Source organism: Amblyraja radiata, chromosome 5, assembly GCF_010909765.2.
Source record: "Amblyraja radiata isolate CabotCenter1 chromosome 5, sAmbRad1.1.pri, whole genome shotgun sequence".
Classification (NCBI taxonomy): domain Eukaryota; kingdom Metazoa; phylum Chordata; class Chondrichthyes; order Rajiformes; family Rajidae; genus Amblyraja; species Amblyraja radiata.
Window position 1 is genome coordinate 91,836,513 of NC_045960.1, and position 15,376 is coordinate 91,851,888.

The 15,376-nt window shown below is 43.6% G+C and overlaps 1 protein-coding gene across 4 annotated transcripts in view; it reads left to right on the forward strand.

The window, feature by feature from the left end:
* Positions 1–15,376, forward strand: part of sipa1l2 (signal induced proliferation associated 1 like 2) — a 463,054-nt gene that overhangs the window by 314,961 nt on the left and 132,717 nt on the right. For all 4 annotated transcript variants that reach the window (XM_033021738.1, XM_033021739.1, XM_033021741.1 and 1 more), the window contains exon 10: positions 2,356–2,630. In XM_033021738.1, coding sequence (XP_032877629.1) covers positions 2,356–2,630 — 275 coding nt within the window. The remainder of the gene's footprint in view (positions 1–2,355; positions 2,631–15,376) is intronic.

Consider the following 15,376-nt stretch of genomic DNA (forward strand, 5'->3'; position numbering starts at 1 on the left):
CCGCATCTCAGTTCTAAATGGCCTACCCCTTATTCTTAAACCATGACCCCTGGTTCTGGACTCCCCCAACATAGGGAACATTTCAGGAACCTTTGAGAGGTATAAGGATTTGATATGGACAGATAGCAGATGGAATGTGCTATGGAAAAATAAGTTATTCACTTTTTCAGAAAAACTAGAAATATGAAATGTGAATTAAATATTGAGAAAATAAAAACTGTTGCCATTCAGTGAGAGCTGGGGTCCTTGTATGTGAAGCATTGAATGTTAATAAGAACCATTAGAAAGGCAAATGGTTTGCAAGCCTTTATTACAAGAGGATTTTAATATAGCAATAAAGATATTTTCGACACGGGGCCCTGCTGAGACTACTCTGGCATGTTGTGAATAAGTTTGATCTCCATGCCTAAGGAAGGATATACCTGCAATCGAAGGATAGTGGGGAAAGCTTATTAGATGGATGTTGGCACTGTGGGTTGTTTTATGATAAAAGATTAAACAGGCTGGGCCTACACTCTCGTATAGAAGAATGAGAGGTGATTAAAGTATACAGAATTCTTAAGGGGCTTGACAAGATAGCTATGAAGTTGAAGGTAGACAAAAATGCTGGAGAAACTCAGTGGGTGAGGCACCATCTATGGAGAGAAGGAATAGGCGACGTTTCAGGTCGAGACCCTTCTTCAGACTGATGTCAGAGGGGGCAGGAAAATTAAAGGAAGAGGCATAGACAGTAGGCTTGTGGGAGAGCTGGGAAGGAGGAGGAGAAGGAGGGAGAAAGCAAGGACTATCTGAAATTAGAGAAGTCAATGTTCATACCGCTGGTGTGTAAACCACCCAAGCAAAATATGAGGTGCTGTTCCTCCAATTTGCGCTGGGTCTCACTCTGGCAATGGAGAAGGCCCAGGAGAGAAAGGTCAGATTCGGAATGGGAGGCGGGAATTGAAGTTTCTTAGCCACCGGGAGATCAGGTTGGTTAGATGTTCTTCTGACTGGAGACTCGGACACTGATTATATTCGGAACAATGATAGACAGATTTTTTGGTATTAAAGATTTCAAGAAATTTGGGGATAGTGTTGGAAAGGGGTGCTGAGATAAATAAAATCAGCTAGGATTTTATTGAATGTTGAAATAGGCACAGGGATGATCTATTATTATTTTTAGCTAACGTATTTCATCATCTCTTAGCTCCTCCTTTAATTCTAAATCACCAGATTGCTTATCTTACTGCCAGTATTGAGATGAGCAGAAATTTGTACAAACTAAATATTGGGAACACAAGGCCTGTTCCATAGCCATTAATTCACTTTGGCATCCATTGCAATTTTGGTGCCTCATTTGACCTCAAGATAAGTTCTAGGTTACATATTTAATTATTATCAAGACCACCTCCTGCCAGACCATCTTTATAACAATGCCCGACTGCACCCAGCCCCTCAGCTGATCTTCAGGCTGAAACCTTTGTCTCTTTCTTTGTTTCTTCTTAACTTTTTCAATGGCCTCCTGGTCATCCTTCCTTGTTTAAACTTTGATGAGTTTATCTAAAACTCTGAAGACCGTGTCCAGGCTCACACTAATCTTTACTTCCACCACTCTTGTGCCGGCTGACTTGATTTTAAAAATCAAATCCTTCTTAATCTCCAAGTTCTTGTGAAGTCATAGAAATCTCCAAGATGCCTGCATTTCTTCTGTTCTCGCCATTAATTCTCCCAAACCCAACTCCCCTACTGATGGGAGACATACATTTAGAAAAGCCCGAAGCCCTTGAATATCCACTCTCTTCTTCTCCTATCACTATCTCCTCTTCTGAGATGTTCCTTAAAACATACCTCTTTTTAGCTATCATCTGCCAATAATAGATTCTGAGATTCTGCATGGTAATATGTCAATGTGCTTTTTCCCCAGTAAAGGCACCATATGTATCTAAGTTGTTGCTTGTGCTTGAAAATTTAATGCACCTTCACATTTGTTTGAAAATGTCAGAAGTTCAATGTAGGAGAAGTGTGCAGGTCAACAAGTATCTAGCTGCATTAAAGTGGACGTATGTTCTGCCTGAGACAGATGTTAGGAGAATTTTTTTAACGACTCTGAATGTTTTTTCTCAAATTTCCAATTGATTCTCAGGCAGACCGACAGGTGCTTTGCAGTGTATACAGTTGTAAGGAATAAGACTGTCGTGGCCCATTCCTGTGCTACAAAAACTATCACCTTTCACTCTACCAAGGATATTGTTTACAATTCAACTGCTTTGAAAATAACACATGATTTTGGGTGAAGTAACTTGAGATGTCTCCTTGTACATGTAAAAATGATTAGATGGAACAATTATTAAAACAATGTGATTCTTTTTTATCCAGTTAGTGACCAGAGGCTGTGAAACAACAGAAATGACTCTGAGAAGAAATGGCCTTGGACAGCTAGGATTCCATGTTAACTTTGAAGGTATTGTGGCAGATGTTGAGCCATTTGGCTTTGCATGGAAAGCTGGCCTGAGGCAAGGGAGTCGACTAGTTGAGATCTGCAAAGTAGCTGTGGCGACCTTGACCCACGAGCAGATGATAGACCTTTTACGAACGTCCGTGACAGTAAAAGTAGTGATTATTCAACCACATGAAGATGGAGCACCGAGAAGGTAAAGAAATTGGTCCTTGTGCAATATGTTGTCTAGTGATTCATGGTGTATGTCTTTTGACAGATGCTTTAAGGGAGTTTAGCAATGAGCCCAAAGCTGTGAGAATGTCTTTATCCTTGTAAATTACAGTGTGGCACACCAATGTTATTGCTGTCAGTAAACAATGAATTTTTATCCCATTTTTGATAAAAACAGGCTTAAAAAAAAAAGACCCAATAAAACTGCAAAATATGCTTAAGACTTTCTGCTGTGATCACATTGCCCATGACTGGCATATTGTTTAAAAATAGGCACTTGCGGAGATTTAGCCAGCTTTAAAGAAAATTACAATGGCAGCAATATCCGTGCATCAAAACCTGTTCAGTTTATAAATGATTGCAGCTGGAACAGTGCTTGTGGATCTCACTTGCTAAATGCTTCTTTTAATTAAACTTGTTACAAAGGTATTAAAAATGCCACCTCTTGGGTTACAAAAAATATGTTGAGACATATCATGGTTTCTCTTGTGTGAATCTATGAAAGCAAATATTATATCTGGCCTAATTAAATGATAAATACGAGAGGTAAGTTGTGGTTTGAACAAACAAATGCATATTGAGGACACTGAATCAAACAGCGAACAGGAAAGATGTGCTTTCAAAGTCTACACTATTGTGAAGGTGATATGGGGTGGTGAGGATAAAGGATTGTGATGCATGTAGGGGAGAAGGTGGGTGGTGATTTTTAATTAGCTGATCTGTGGTATGATTTCAACCCCTGAGTAACTTTTTTTCCCAGCTGTTTATTTCCCGAAGTACGCAAGTGTTCCATGTGGATATTGAGTTTTTATTTTCAGTTAACATTCCCACCCCTCCCTGCCACCTGCACCATGACTTATGAATAATAGACCAGCACAGAAAAACAGCAGCATTGCACTGAGACGATCCGTATAAAATTAGCATGCAAGCAGATTATTGCTTTACTCCTCATCTACTGAATGCCCTGATCTCATAACGCCAGTAGTCAGCTTTGTTTTTAGCTCAATCTATTTTCTGCATGTCTTAATCTATGAAATCATGCATCTTGCTGGGTCCACATCAGGATTGGTTTGTGATTTCAGATGTGCTAAGTTGCCAGCTGTGTCTACAGGTCCATGACATAATTTCCATCCTTGATTGCTCATGAGTCAGTATAATTCACAATAATTCCCTCTTAACTAGTTCAACATTTTTTTTAAATGGCCATCTGCTTCAAAATCCTGGGTAATTGATTTGAATTCCATGTTTGATAGTGTGTTGAGGTGGGTGATAAAAAATCTATTTAAGCTTCGCGGAATGGCTGCTGATATGCTGATTGAGTTTACATTTACTTGTAATAGTCAACCTTTTGTTGTCTCCCATATTAAAATGTTCTATGCATTGTAATATTTATCTTGCTGTTAGAAAGAAAATGCTGCCAACCTAATTTGCCAACCAGCAAAGCACTGCAAAAATGATGACGGCCTTCAGCAGAATACAAGCTGCAAATTACGTTTCAGTCTATTAAAACAATAAGACTGAACAAATCTGGATTTGTAATTTAAATAACACAGGGTACGCAGGGAAGTAAACATATAATAAAAAAGGCATACCATACCTATATAAATTCACAACTTTTTCAAAAAGCACATGTTTCCTATTACTCACCTGCTCTGAACCCAATTGGTAGTGGTAATATTTCATGGCACAAAACGATTTAATGAGGGCTGGAACTTCATGCCATACACTGGAATTACAACTTGACTGTTAATGGCTAGACGTGGAATAAAATGTCACGTCTATACATCTTTGTTTGGGCTGGTAAAGGTTTAAATCTGGGGCATCGCCAGAACCAGTACAGGATAAAGCTCTTGTGATTTGTACACGTGTCAATAAATGGCACATATGCATCAAATACATAATTTAAAATTACAGAAGGCACAAAAGAAAAAATTAACAAAGGCTGTAAAAAAATATCGAACAAGGCCTAGACAGGTTCATAGAAAGTGTGGTCAGATGAAAGATAGAAATCAATGTGGATAAGTGTTGGGTTTTGGAAGATAGTAAAAGGCATTGCAATGAACTTGATTAAACATTAGGAATGTAGGTGAATATGTTTGGAGGCTCAAATACATCATGCCCTGAAAGTATGATATTGGATTCATAAAGTCATAGCTATACTTTGGGTTAATCCAAAAGGAAAGTCGCATGGAAGAATAAAGACATAATAAATTAACAAGATCACAGAGTATTGTGAGTAATTTATATTATTATATAATTAAGAGGAGCGAAGGTGGGTGACAAAGAGGAAGAGAAGTAAACATGGAGTGCAGGAGTCCCCGGTGGCTGTACCTATGGAAAACAGGTACACCCTCTTGGGAGCTGTCGGAGCGGATGACACGACAAGTTTGAGTGGCAGCCAGAGTTGTGACTCCAACCCTGGTGCGGAGGCTCAACGGGGAAGAGTGCCGTCAGGCAGAGCCGTAGTGGTGGGGGACTCGATAGTCAGAGGTGTGGACAGAAGATTCTGCGGCAGCAGGCGAGACTCCAGGATGGTGTGTTGCCTCCCTAGTGCCAGGGCCCAGGACGTCTTGGAGCGGCTGCACGGCATCCTCAAGAGTGAGGGGGAGCAGCCGGAGGTTGTTGTGCATGTTGGCACAAACGATATAGGTAGGAAAAGGAAGGAGGTTCTGCAACAAGAGTTTACGGAATTGGGTAAAAGACTGAAAAGCAAGATCTCCAGGGTAGTGATTTCAGGATTGCTTTCAGTGCCTCATGCTAGTGAAGGTAAGAATGGGAAGATAGGGTAAATGAATGTGCAGCTGAGGAATTGGTGCAGGTGGCAGGGATTCATATTTCTGGATCATTGGGATCTCTTCTGGGGCAGGGGTGACCTGTACAGAAGGGACGGGTTGCACCTTAACTGGAGGGGGACCAACATCCTAGCGGGAAGGTTTGCTAATGCTACACGGGAGGGTTTAAACTAGATTGGCAGGGGGTACAGGACAGAGGCCTGTGAGAGGCTAGTAGTTGGTATGGAGTGTGGTGTAGGAAAGGTTAGTGGACAGAATAGGCAGGTTAAAGGCGAAGAGCGAGAAAGGAGGGTTGGTTTATACTGCACGTATTTCAAGCCAAGGGGCTTGATGGGTAAGGCAGATGAGATTGGGCATAGATTGGTACAGGCGACTGGGATGTTGTAGCCATGACTGGAACCTGGTTAAGGGAGGGGCAGGACTGGCAGCTCAATGTTCCGGAGTACAGCAAAGCAAGATGGCGCCTGCCGGCGGTGACTTTTGCGGAGCACCAGAACATAAAAGGTTCTGGTGAACATAAAATACAACTTCCATCAACTCACCTGGATCAGGAAAACGGCAGAAATCGGTGCCGTTTCGGACAAGCTGCTTGAGCACCTCAAGGCTCTTGCAATTTCGCGATCTCCCGCAGCTGCGGGAGCCCCGGACTTTAAACTTTCCCACGCTCGCTGGAAATTACCCGACCCGACGGAGGAACACAGGTACTGTACCTGAAAATTCCGGGATGACCTCCAGAGCTGACGAGCTGGATCCTCCAGGAACAATGAAGCTGGAGCTGCTGACTTTGAAGGTACCCCCGTTCGTTACGGAGCTGGAGCTGCCGTCTGTGAAGGAATCCCCGTTCCAGCGCAGGTCCGCAGAACCAGCAGGTACAGCAAGTACAGTACCTGGAAACAAAGGGGAAGCCTCCATTGTGTCCGAAAACGTGGCCGACGGGCAGGACTTCAGGTCAGACTGAAGCACAGGGGACTTCGGCCCCCTCTCCCTACTGGCCAATGTACAGTCCCTTGAAAACAAAGTGGAGGACTTAAGGGCAAGGCTGCTTTATCAAAGGGAACTGAGGGAATGCTCTGTTCTGTTTCACAGAGACATGGCTCACCCCCAGCTCCCCAGACTCAGCGGTCCAGACTGAAGGGTTCTCCATCCACTGGCATCTGGGAAAGGAGAGGAGGGGGCGTCTGCCTCATGGTCAACTCTGCGTGGTGTTCAGACAGGCAGTCCTGTCCAACTCCTGCTCTCCACACCTCGAACATCTGGCGGAGAAGTGCCGTCCCTTCTACCTCCCAAGGGAATTCACCTCCATCATCCTGACCGCAGTCTACATCCCACCCCAGGCAGACGTCCGTCTGACACTGGAGGAGCTGTACGCCGTGGTCAACAAACACCAGACGTCTTACCCCGAGGCATTTACCACCAATGCTGGGGACTTCAATAAGGCAAACCTAAAGAAATCACTCCCTAACTTCCACCAACATGTCTCCTGCTGCACCAGAGGACCTAACACCCTCGACCACTGCTACACCACCATCAAGAATGCCTATCGCTCTATCCCTCGCCCTCAATTAGGTAAATCCGACCATACCATGGTGCTGCTTCTTCCTGCCTACTGGCAGCAATTGAAGAGCGCACCCCCAGAGGTGAGGACAGTACAGAGCTGGTCGGGGGGGGGGGGGGCAGAGGAACAACTCCAGGACTGTTTGGAGTCTGTAGACTGGGCAATGTTCAAGGACTCGGCAAAGTCCTTGAACGAATACACCACAGTCGTTATAGACTTCATAAAGAAATGTGTGGAGGACTGCATCCCTACAAAAACCTTCCGAGTGTTTCCCAATCAGAAACCTTGGATGAACTTTGAGATCTGCACTCTTCTGAACACCAGACACGGGCATTCATGTCTGATTACAGTGGTCTACAAGAAGTCCAGGTACGAACTTGGTAAGGCCATCAAAAAAGCGAAAAGGGACTTCTGCTCCAAACTGGAGGATGAGACAGATGTTCGGTAGCTGTGGCGGGGCCTGAATGCAATCACTTCCTAAAAGGCGAAATCAGGAGGCAGCTCGAATGTCGGTGAAACATCACTCCCTGACCAGCTCAATGCGTTTCACGCACGCTTTGATAGGAAGAATGCCGTTGTGCCTTCCCGAGGCCCTATTCGCTGTGATGGTATTTCAGTCTCAGTCACAGAGGCCGACGTCAGGAAATCCTTCAGAGGGGTGAACCCTCGAAAAGCGCCTGGACCTGATGGTATACCTGGTCGTGTTCTAAAAACATGTCCGGACCAACTGGCTGGAGTTTTTACGGACATTTTCAACCTCTCACTTCTGAGGTCTGAGGTTCCCACCTGCTTTAAAAGGGCATCAATTATACCAGTGCCCAAGCAGAGTAAGGTGACGTGCCTCAATGACTATCGACCAGTGGCACTAACGCCGGTATTGATGAAGTGATGAAGTGAATCATGACGCAAATCAACTCCTACCTCGACAAAAACCTGGACCCACTGCAGTTTGCCTACCGCCACAACAGATCAACGGTGGATGCGATCTCGCTGGCCTTCCACTCCGTTCTGGACCACTTGGATAACAAAAACTCATATGTCAGGCTGATATTCATTGATTACAGCTCGGCATTTAATACAATCATCACCTCCAAGCTGGTTACCAAACTCGCAGAACTGGGTCTCTGCGCATCCCTCTGCAATTGGATCCTCGACTTCCTCATTCACAGACCACAGTCTGTTCGTATTGGTGGAAATGTGTCAGACTCAAAAACAATCAGCACGGGAGCACCTCAAGCCTGCGTGCTAAGCCTCCTGCTGTACTCACTCTATACTCATGACTGCGTAGCCGGTCATAGTGCGAACTCCATCATCAAGTTCGCTGACGACACCACTGTTGTGGGACGTATCACTGATGGGGATGAGTCAGAGTATAGAAGAGAGATCGAGTGACTGTCCATATGGTGCCAGCACAATAACCTGGCCCTCAACACCAGCAAAACCAAGGAACTGATTGTGGACTTTGGAAGTAGGATGGGACCCACAATCCTGTTTATATCAACGGATCGATGGTTGAAAGGGTCAAGAGCTTCAAATTCCTGGGCGTGCACATCTCTGAAGATTTTCCAGGTCCGAGAACACTGATGCAATTATTAAGAATGCACATCAGCGCTTCTACTTCCTGAGAAGATTACGGAGAGTCGGTTTGTCAAGGAGGACTCTCTCTAACATCTACAGGTGCACAGTAGAGAGCATGCTGACCGGTTGCATCGTGGCTTGGTTCGGCAACTTGAGCGCCCTGGAGAGGAAAGGACTACAAAAAGTAGTAAACACTGCCCAGTCCATCATCGGCTCTGACCTCCCTTCCATCGAGGGGATCTATCACAGTCGCTGCCCAAAAAGGCTGGCTGTATCATCAAGGACCCACACCATCCTGGCCACACACTCAGGTAGAAGGTACAGGAGCCTGAAGACTGCAACGACCAGGTTCAGGAATAGCTACTTCCCCACAGCCATCAGGCTATTAAACTTGGCTCGGACAATACCCTGAATATTAATAGCCCATTATCTGTTATTTGCACTATATCAGTTTATTTATTCATGTGTGTATATATTTATATAATGGTACATGGACACACTGATCTGTTTTGTAGTCAATGCCTACTATGTTCTGTTGTGCTGTAGCAAAGCAAGAATGTCATTGCCTTATCAGGGACACATGACAATAAACTCTCTTGAATCTCTTGAATCTACAGGAGCTTCAGGAGAGACAGGGGTGAGGGAAAAAGAGGAGTGGGGGTTGCATTGTTGGTTAAAGAGCATGTCATGGCGGTGATTAGAGGCGACATTACGGACGGTTCGTCGAGTGAGGCTATATAGGTGGAGCTGAGAACAACAAAGGGATGGTTGGGGACCCCCGAACCCCCGAATAGTCAACGGGAATTAGAAGAACAAATATGCCAGGAGATTGAAGACAGCTGCAGGTCAAATAAGGTTGTTGTAGCAGGGGATTTTAACTTTCCCAATATAGACTGGGAAAATCTTAGTGTGAAGGGTTTAAATGGGGTGCAATTTTTCAAGTGTTCAGGAGATTTTTCTTAAGCAGTATGTGGAGCCCCCCACATGTGAGAGGGCAACGCTGGATCTAGTATTGGGGAAATTGGGAAGGGCAAGTTAATAAAGTGTTTGTGGAGGCGCATTTTGGGACCAGTGACCACAGTTCGATTAAGTTTAAGATAGTTATGGATAGGGACGGAGAGGGTCCACGTGTTCAACTAGGGTAAGGCCAACTGGGGTAAGGCCAACTTTGAGGATATGAGAGAAGGTCTCGCTCAAGTTGACTGGAGACAGTTATTTGAGGGGAAAGGAACATCGGCCAAGTGGGATGTTTTTAAAAGTGTGCTGACGAAACTCAGGATATGTACGTCCCCATTAGAGTGAAGGGCAACGCAGGCAAACGTAAGGAAGCTTGGCTGACGAGGGAAATTGGAGGTGTTGGTCAAAAACAAGAATGATGCATGGGACAGGTATAGGCAACTGGGTTCAAGTGCATCCCTGGAGGAATTTCAGGAACAAAGGAGTAAACGGATAAAAGAGATCAGAATGGCAAAAGGGGGCCAGGAGATGGCTCTGGTTATTGCGGGAGCCCCGGTTGAAATTTAAGAGTCATCCTTAAAAACAGGAGAGGTGCTGGAAGACTGGAGGGTGGCAAATGTTGTGCCTCTTTTCAAGAAGGGCTGCAGAGAAAATACTAGGAACTGTAGGCTGGTGAACTTAACATCTGTCATTGGAAAGTTACTAGAGAGTATTCTGAGGGATAGGTACACAGGCATTTGGATGGACAAGGGCTGATTAGGGATTGTCAGTGTGGTTTTGTACGTGAGAGGTCTCTTTTCACAAATCTGATTGATTTTTTTGAAGACGTGACCAACAAGGTCGATGAGGGCAGAGCTGTAGATGTTGTGTACACGGATTTCAATAAGGCATTCGACAAGCTTCCGCATGGTAAGCTGCTCTGGAAGGTTAGATCGCATGGGATCCAAGGAGAAAGGATATTTCTCCTTGGAGAAAGGAAAATGCATTTTGTTGTCTCTGTACTGTACACTGACAATGACAATTAAAATTGAATCTGAATCTGAATCTGAAATAGCTGAATGCATAGCAAATTGGCTCCATGGAAGGAAGCAGAGGGTGATGGTGGAAGGTTGTTTCTCGGACTGGAGTTGGTCGGTAGGGGCACTTCGAGCCGGCAGTCCTGCCAGCAGCGTGTTAGTTTTTTCTACATTTTTTGTTTTTTTAGTGTGTCTCAATGTGTGTTTTTAATGTTTCTCTGTGTGTCTTGTGTGGAGGGGGGGATAAAGAGGAAACCGCTTCGGTCACCTCCTCCACGGAGAGGCGACTTTTCCCATGTCACCTTCCCCGTGGCCTAACATCGAGGATCGGTGCGGCCTTTCCCAGAGACGCGCCCGGGGCTTCAGCAGTGGGCACAGCGAGGACTCTTTCGTCGCGGAGGGTTGGGGAATCGAGGACCAGAGGATCAAGGTGAAGGGGAAAAGATTTAATAGGAATCCGAGGGGGTAACTTTTTCACACAAAGGGTGGTGGGTGTATGGAACAAGCTGCCAGAGGAGGTAGTTGAGGTTTGGACTATCCCATCATTTTAGAAACAGTTAGACAGGTACATGGATAGGTCAGGTTTGGAGGGATATGGACCAAGTGGGACTACTGTAGCTGGGACATTACATGCTCTTTGGAGGGATATGGATACAGGTGGGTGGGACTACTGTAGCTGGGACATTACATGCTCTTCCCTTAGAAGGATGGACTAATGGGCTTAGATTTAATATGTGAGGGAAAAGGCTGAAAGGAGATCTGAGGAGCAAGCCTTTCTCACAGAGTGTGTGTGGAATCAGCTGCTGGAGGAGGTGGGGAGATCTTTACAATTATGACGTTCAAAAAATATTTGGACAAGTACATGGATCGGAATGGTTTAGAGGAATGTGGATCAAACAAAGAAAAATTGGATTAACTTCGGTAGGTCCCTTGGTCAGCATCAGTGAGTTGGGCCAAGGGACCTATTTCCATGCTGTATAACTCTATGAATCTTAGATTGTTTTTTAATCTTTGGGAAAAATAAAGCTTGGGGAAGAATAATAGATTAAACCAATAGTAAAGCAGAGAATTATGTCATTCAGCCTATCAATCTCGTTATTTCAAAGTATACCAATTGTCTCACGCTGTTGCTCCTTCTGAATATCCCTATCTTTTTTCTGCTTAATGTATTTTGCGTAATTCCCTTGCATTTTATTTCTACCATTCTGCAAAGAGATATAATACAAATTGTAATCACATAAGTAATTTTTTTCCCTTGCTCTGCTGCAGTTTTTTTTTACAATTATTCTCCTTGCTGTAGTCTAATTGCTGACCCTTTAAACATTGGAAACAGTCTACCGTTGTTTCAGTATTTGAACACTGACAAGATTTTAAACATCTTCCTTCTCTTTCTTAGCTTTCCTTGCTTTAAGGAGAATAGCCTCGGCTTTTTCAGTCGATATTTATAACAATAATTCCACCTTCAGACTATCTGCTATGGCCTTCCATGGCCCCTTATTCTTTCTAAAGCTAGGTCAAACAAGTTGAGTATAGGTTTAACAGAACCTCCTGTCTTTTGTCTGTTTCTATGTTTATGAAACCCATAAGCTAAATAAATTATTTTGTAAGTTTGTCTTGTCATCTTAAAAGTTCCCCTATTCTTGTGCTCCCTTTAAAATTAAAAGCTTTGTTAAAAATCCTAACAAGTGACTCAGGAAAGACTATTTCCTCTGATTGCAGAGACAGTGATGGGAGTTGCCAATTTCAAACAGTAATTGACAGTGAGGAAAGAGGTTAGCAGAAATGTTATACGCACAACAGATTCATTGAAACATGCAAAGCTTTAGAACAAGCAACCAACCATTACATTTTGAGAGAAGCAAAGAAATATAAAAAGGTTCTAGGAAAAGCAAAAGCAATACGATTATTTGCAGAGTCAGCTTAGGTGTGAAGGGCCAAATGGTCTCCGTCCATGCTATAAACTTGCTTGTTTGGTTCCCTAGTCAATGACTGGACCATACTGTTCAGTTGCCAGAATGCTTTCATAACCATCGGGCAAGGTTTCACAAGGTATTTTATTGCTTTAGTTTTCTATAATAAAATGACCAAATCATCAACAAAATTAATTGAATGTTTTTTATTCAATGATGTGTGGTGGTTGCTTTCAATTCAGTCTGCAACTTATTTGTAGGGACGTGACAAAAGTGCAGTTTATAGAACTTTGGCAGCTGTGTAATGAAACCCAGACATGGGTACTGCGGGAAAACAAAGAGATTGGCAAGGCTATTGAGAGTGATTTGTTAAATATTTAACAACATGAGATCATACCTGCGGAGTATCCATGGTATGTTTTATGGGCTCTGACCATAATATCTGAGTGAAGATTAGAGAGATTACTTAATTCCAATATGAACTTTGTGAGGCATAAGTCTCTCCTAAAAATGCGAATTTAATAAGGAACTGGATTGTTATTAAGATTTGACCTTTCCGATGAAGCCAAAGTGTTACTGAATAAGCAAAGAGTAATGACCACAAATAATTACAAATGTTTCTTAACTTTACAAACCATATTCTGGTTTCAATGTGTCAAAAAGACTGAAAACCTGTATTTCTGCTTAAGAAATATACTAACATACTAATGCTGAGAGTTGATTCCAAAGATGCAATGTGTAAGCGCCCCATTTATTATTTATACCCCGAGGTTTTGGGCATTTTAATCTGAAATTTATCTGTAGCTGGATCTGTTGTATGCCTCTTGGAACATGTTATAGTTGTGTGTTGTTGCTGTTGTGTGTCACTTACAAATACTCCAAGATCCTTCATCCAGCTGACCTATCTTTCCCACCCACAAAAGCAGCAGCATTTTAATATGAAGATAGACACAAAATGCTGGAGTAACCCAGCGGGACAGGCAGCATTTCTGGAGATACACAAAAATGCTGGAGAAACCCAGCGGGTGCAGCAGCATCTATGGAGTGAAGGAAATAGGCAACGTTTCTGGCCAAAACCCTTCTTCAGACCCGAAACGTTGCCTATTTCCTTTGCTCCATAGTTGCTGCTGCACCTGCTGAGTTTCTCCAGCATTTTTGTGTACCTTCGATTTTCCAGCATCCGCAGTTCCTTCTTAAGCATTTCTGGAGAGACAGGAATGGGTGACTTTTGGGCTGAGACCTTTTGTCAGACATTTTAATATCCCCAGTCCCATTTATTGCTTGCAGCCAGATATACCAATCGAGAAAAGTTATATTTGGCACCATCAGTAAAGACACATTTAATGCAAATAGAAAGAGAAAGGGTGTGGAAACTTGTGTGTAATTCTGAGTGATTCAAAAAGTGTGGTATAAAAACTGAGGAAGAATGGTATTAGGATTAAAATTAGAAGCAGCACAGAAATTGTACAATAAAAGAAACAATCTTGTTCTGTTATCGTGTGTTTGGTTCAGCCATTTTTCCGACTACACTTATTCAGACCCGTATACACCACTTCTGATAAGTATTTAGTGGTCAGAACTGAATAAGCTGAACATTTCAGTCTAGCAACTCTTCTTCAAAGTTGTGTGCTGACATAACGTCATATAAGTCATATAAAGATTGTGATCCACCATTGCAAAGTCTTCAGAACAGTTTTCCCAGGGTTCCCATGCATAGCGCCGTGCTGTGTCAGTTTCTTCATGTGCTATCGCACTGACCTATTGCAAATTCTCACAGCTGCCATCACTTAGCCTCGCAGCTGCAAGGTCAAGGAAACAGCTCTTGAAGGAATTACCCTTTTTGCAAGCAGCCCACTTCCAGCTGCATTCTTTTGCTGCTCAGGAGTGATTGTGTGATTATGGTAAATGGAGGGGGGAGTGCTCACAGGTGATCAGAGGGATCTGGCTGGGCTGGTGGAGATCAGTACTCACAGTAGGCATGTTCTTGATGCAGGGGAGGTCACTCAGACAGTCCTGAACGAAAGATGGGCACTCCTGCAGGAGGTTGCTAGGGAGGCCTCTGTAAGTAGTAATTCAACATGAGTGAAGTCAATAGCAACACTTGCATGGTATCAGACCTGCTCTATCTGAGCTTGAGTATGGAGCTTGGGTGCCTAACCTAATGCAGAAGTGAGATCTGACCGAGATCAGCAGTAGCTGATATACTTTCATAAAAGATGAAATAGCGGCACATTTGGATAGCAGTAACAGGATTGGTCCGAGTCAGCATGGATTTACGAAGGGGAAATCATGCTTGACTAATCTGGAATTTTTTGAGGATGCAACTAGGAAAATGGACAAGGGAGAGCCAGACGATGTGCCTGGACTTTCAGAAAGCATTTGATAAGGTCCCACATAAGAGATCAGTGGGCAAAATTAGGGCACGTGGTATTGGGGTAGAGTGCTGACATGGATCGAAAATTGGCTGGCAGACAGGAAACAAAGAGTAGGGATTAACAGGTCCCTTTCAGAATGGCAGGCAGTGACAAGTGGGGTACCGCAAGGCTCAGTGCTGGGAACGCAGCTATTTACAATGTACATCAATGATTTAGATGAAGGGATTCAAATTAACATTAGCAAATATGCAGATGACACAAAGCTGGGTGGCAGTGTGAACTGTGAGGAAGGTGCTATGAGAATGCAGGGTGACGGACAGGTTGGGCGAGTGGGCAGATGCAGTTTAATGTAGATTAATGTGAGGTTATCCACTTTGGTAGCAAAAACAGGAAGGCAGATTATTATCTAAATTATGTCAAGTTGGAAAGTACAAAAGGGGAAGTACAATGGGATCTGGGGGTCCTTGTTCATCAGTCAATGAAAGTAAGCATGCAGGTACAGCAGGCAGTGAAGAAAGCGAATGGCATGTTGGCCTTCATAACAAG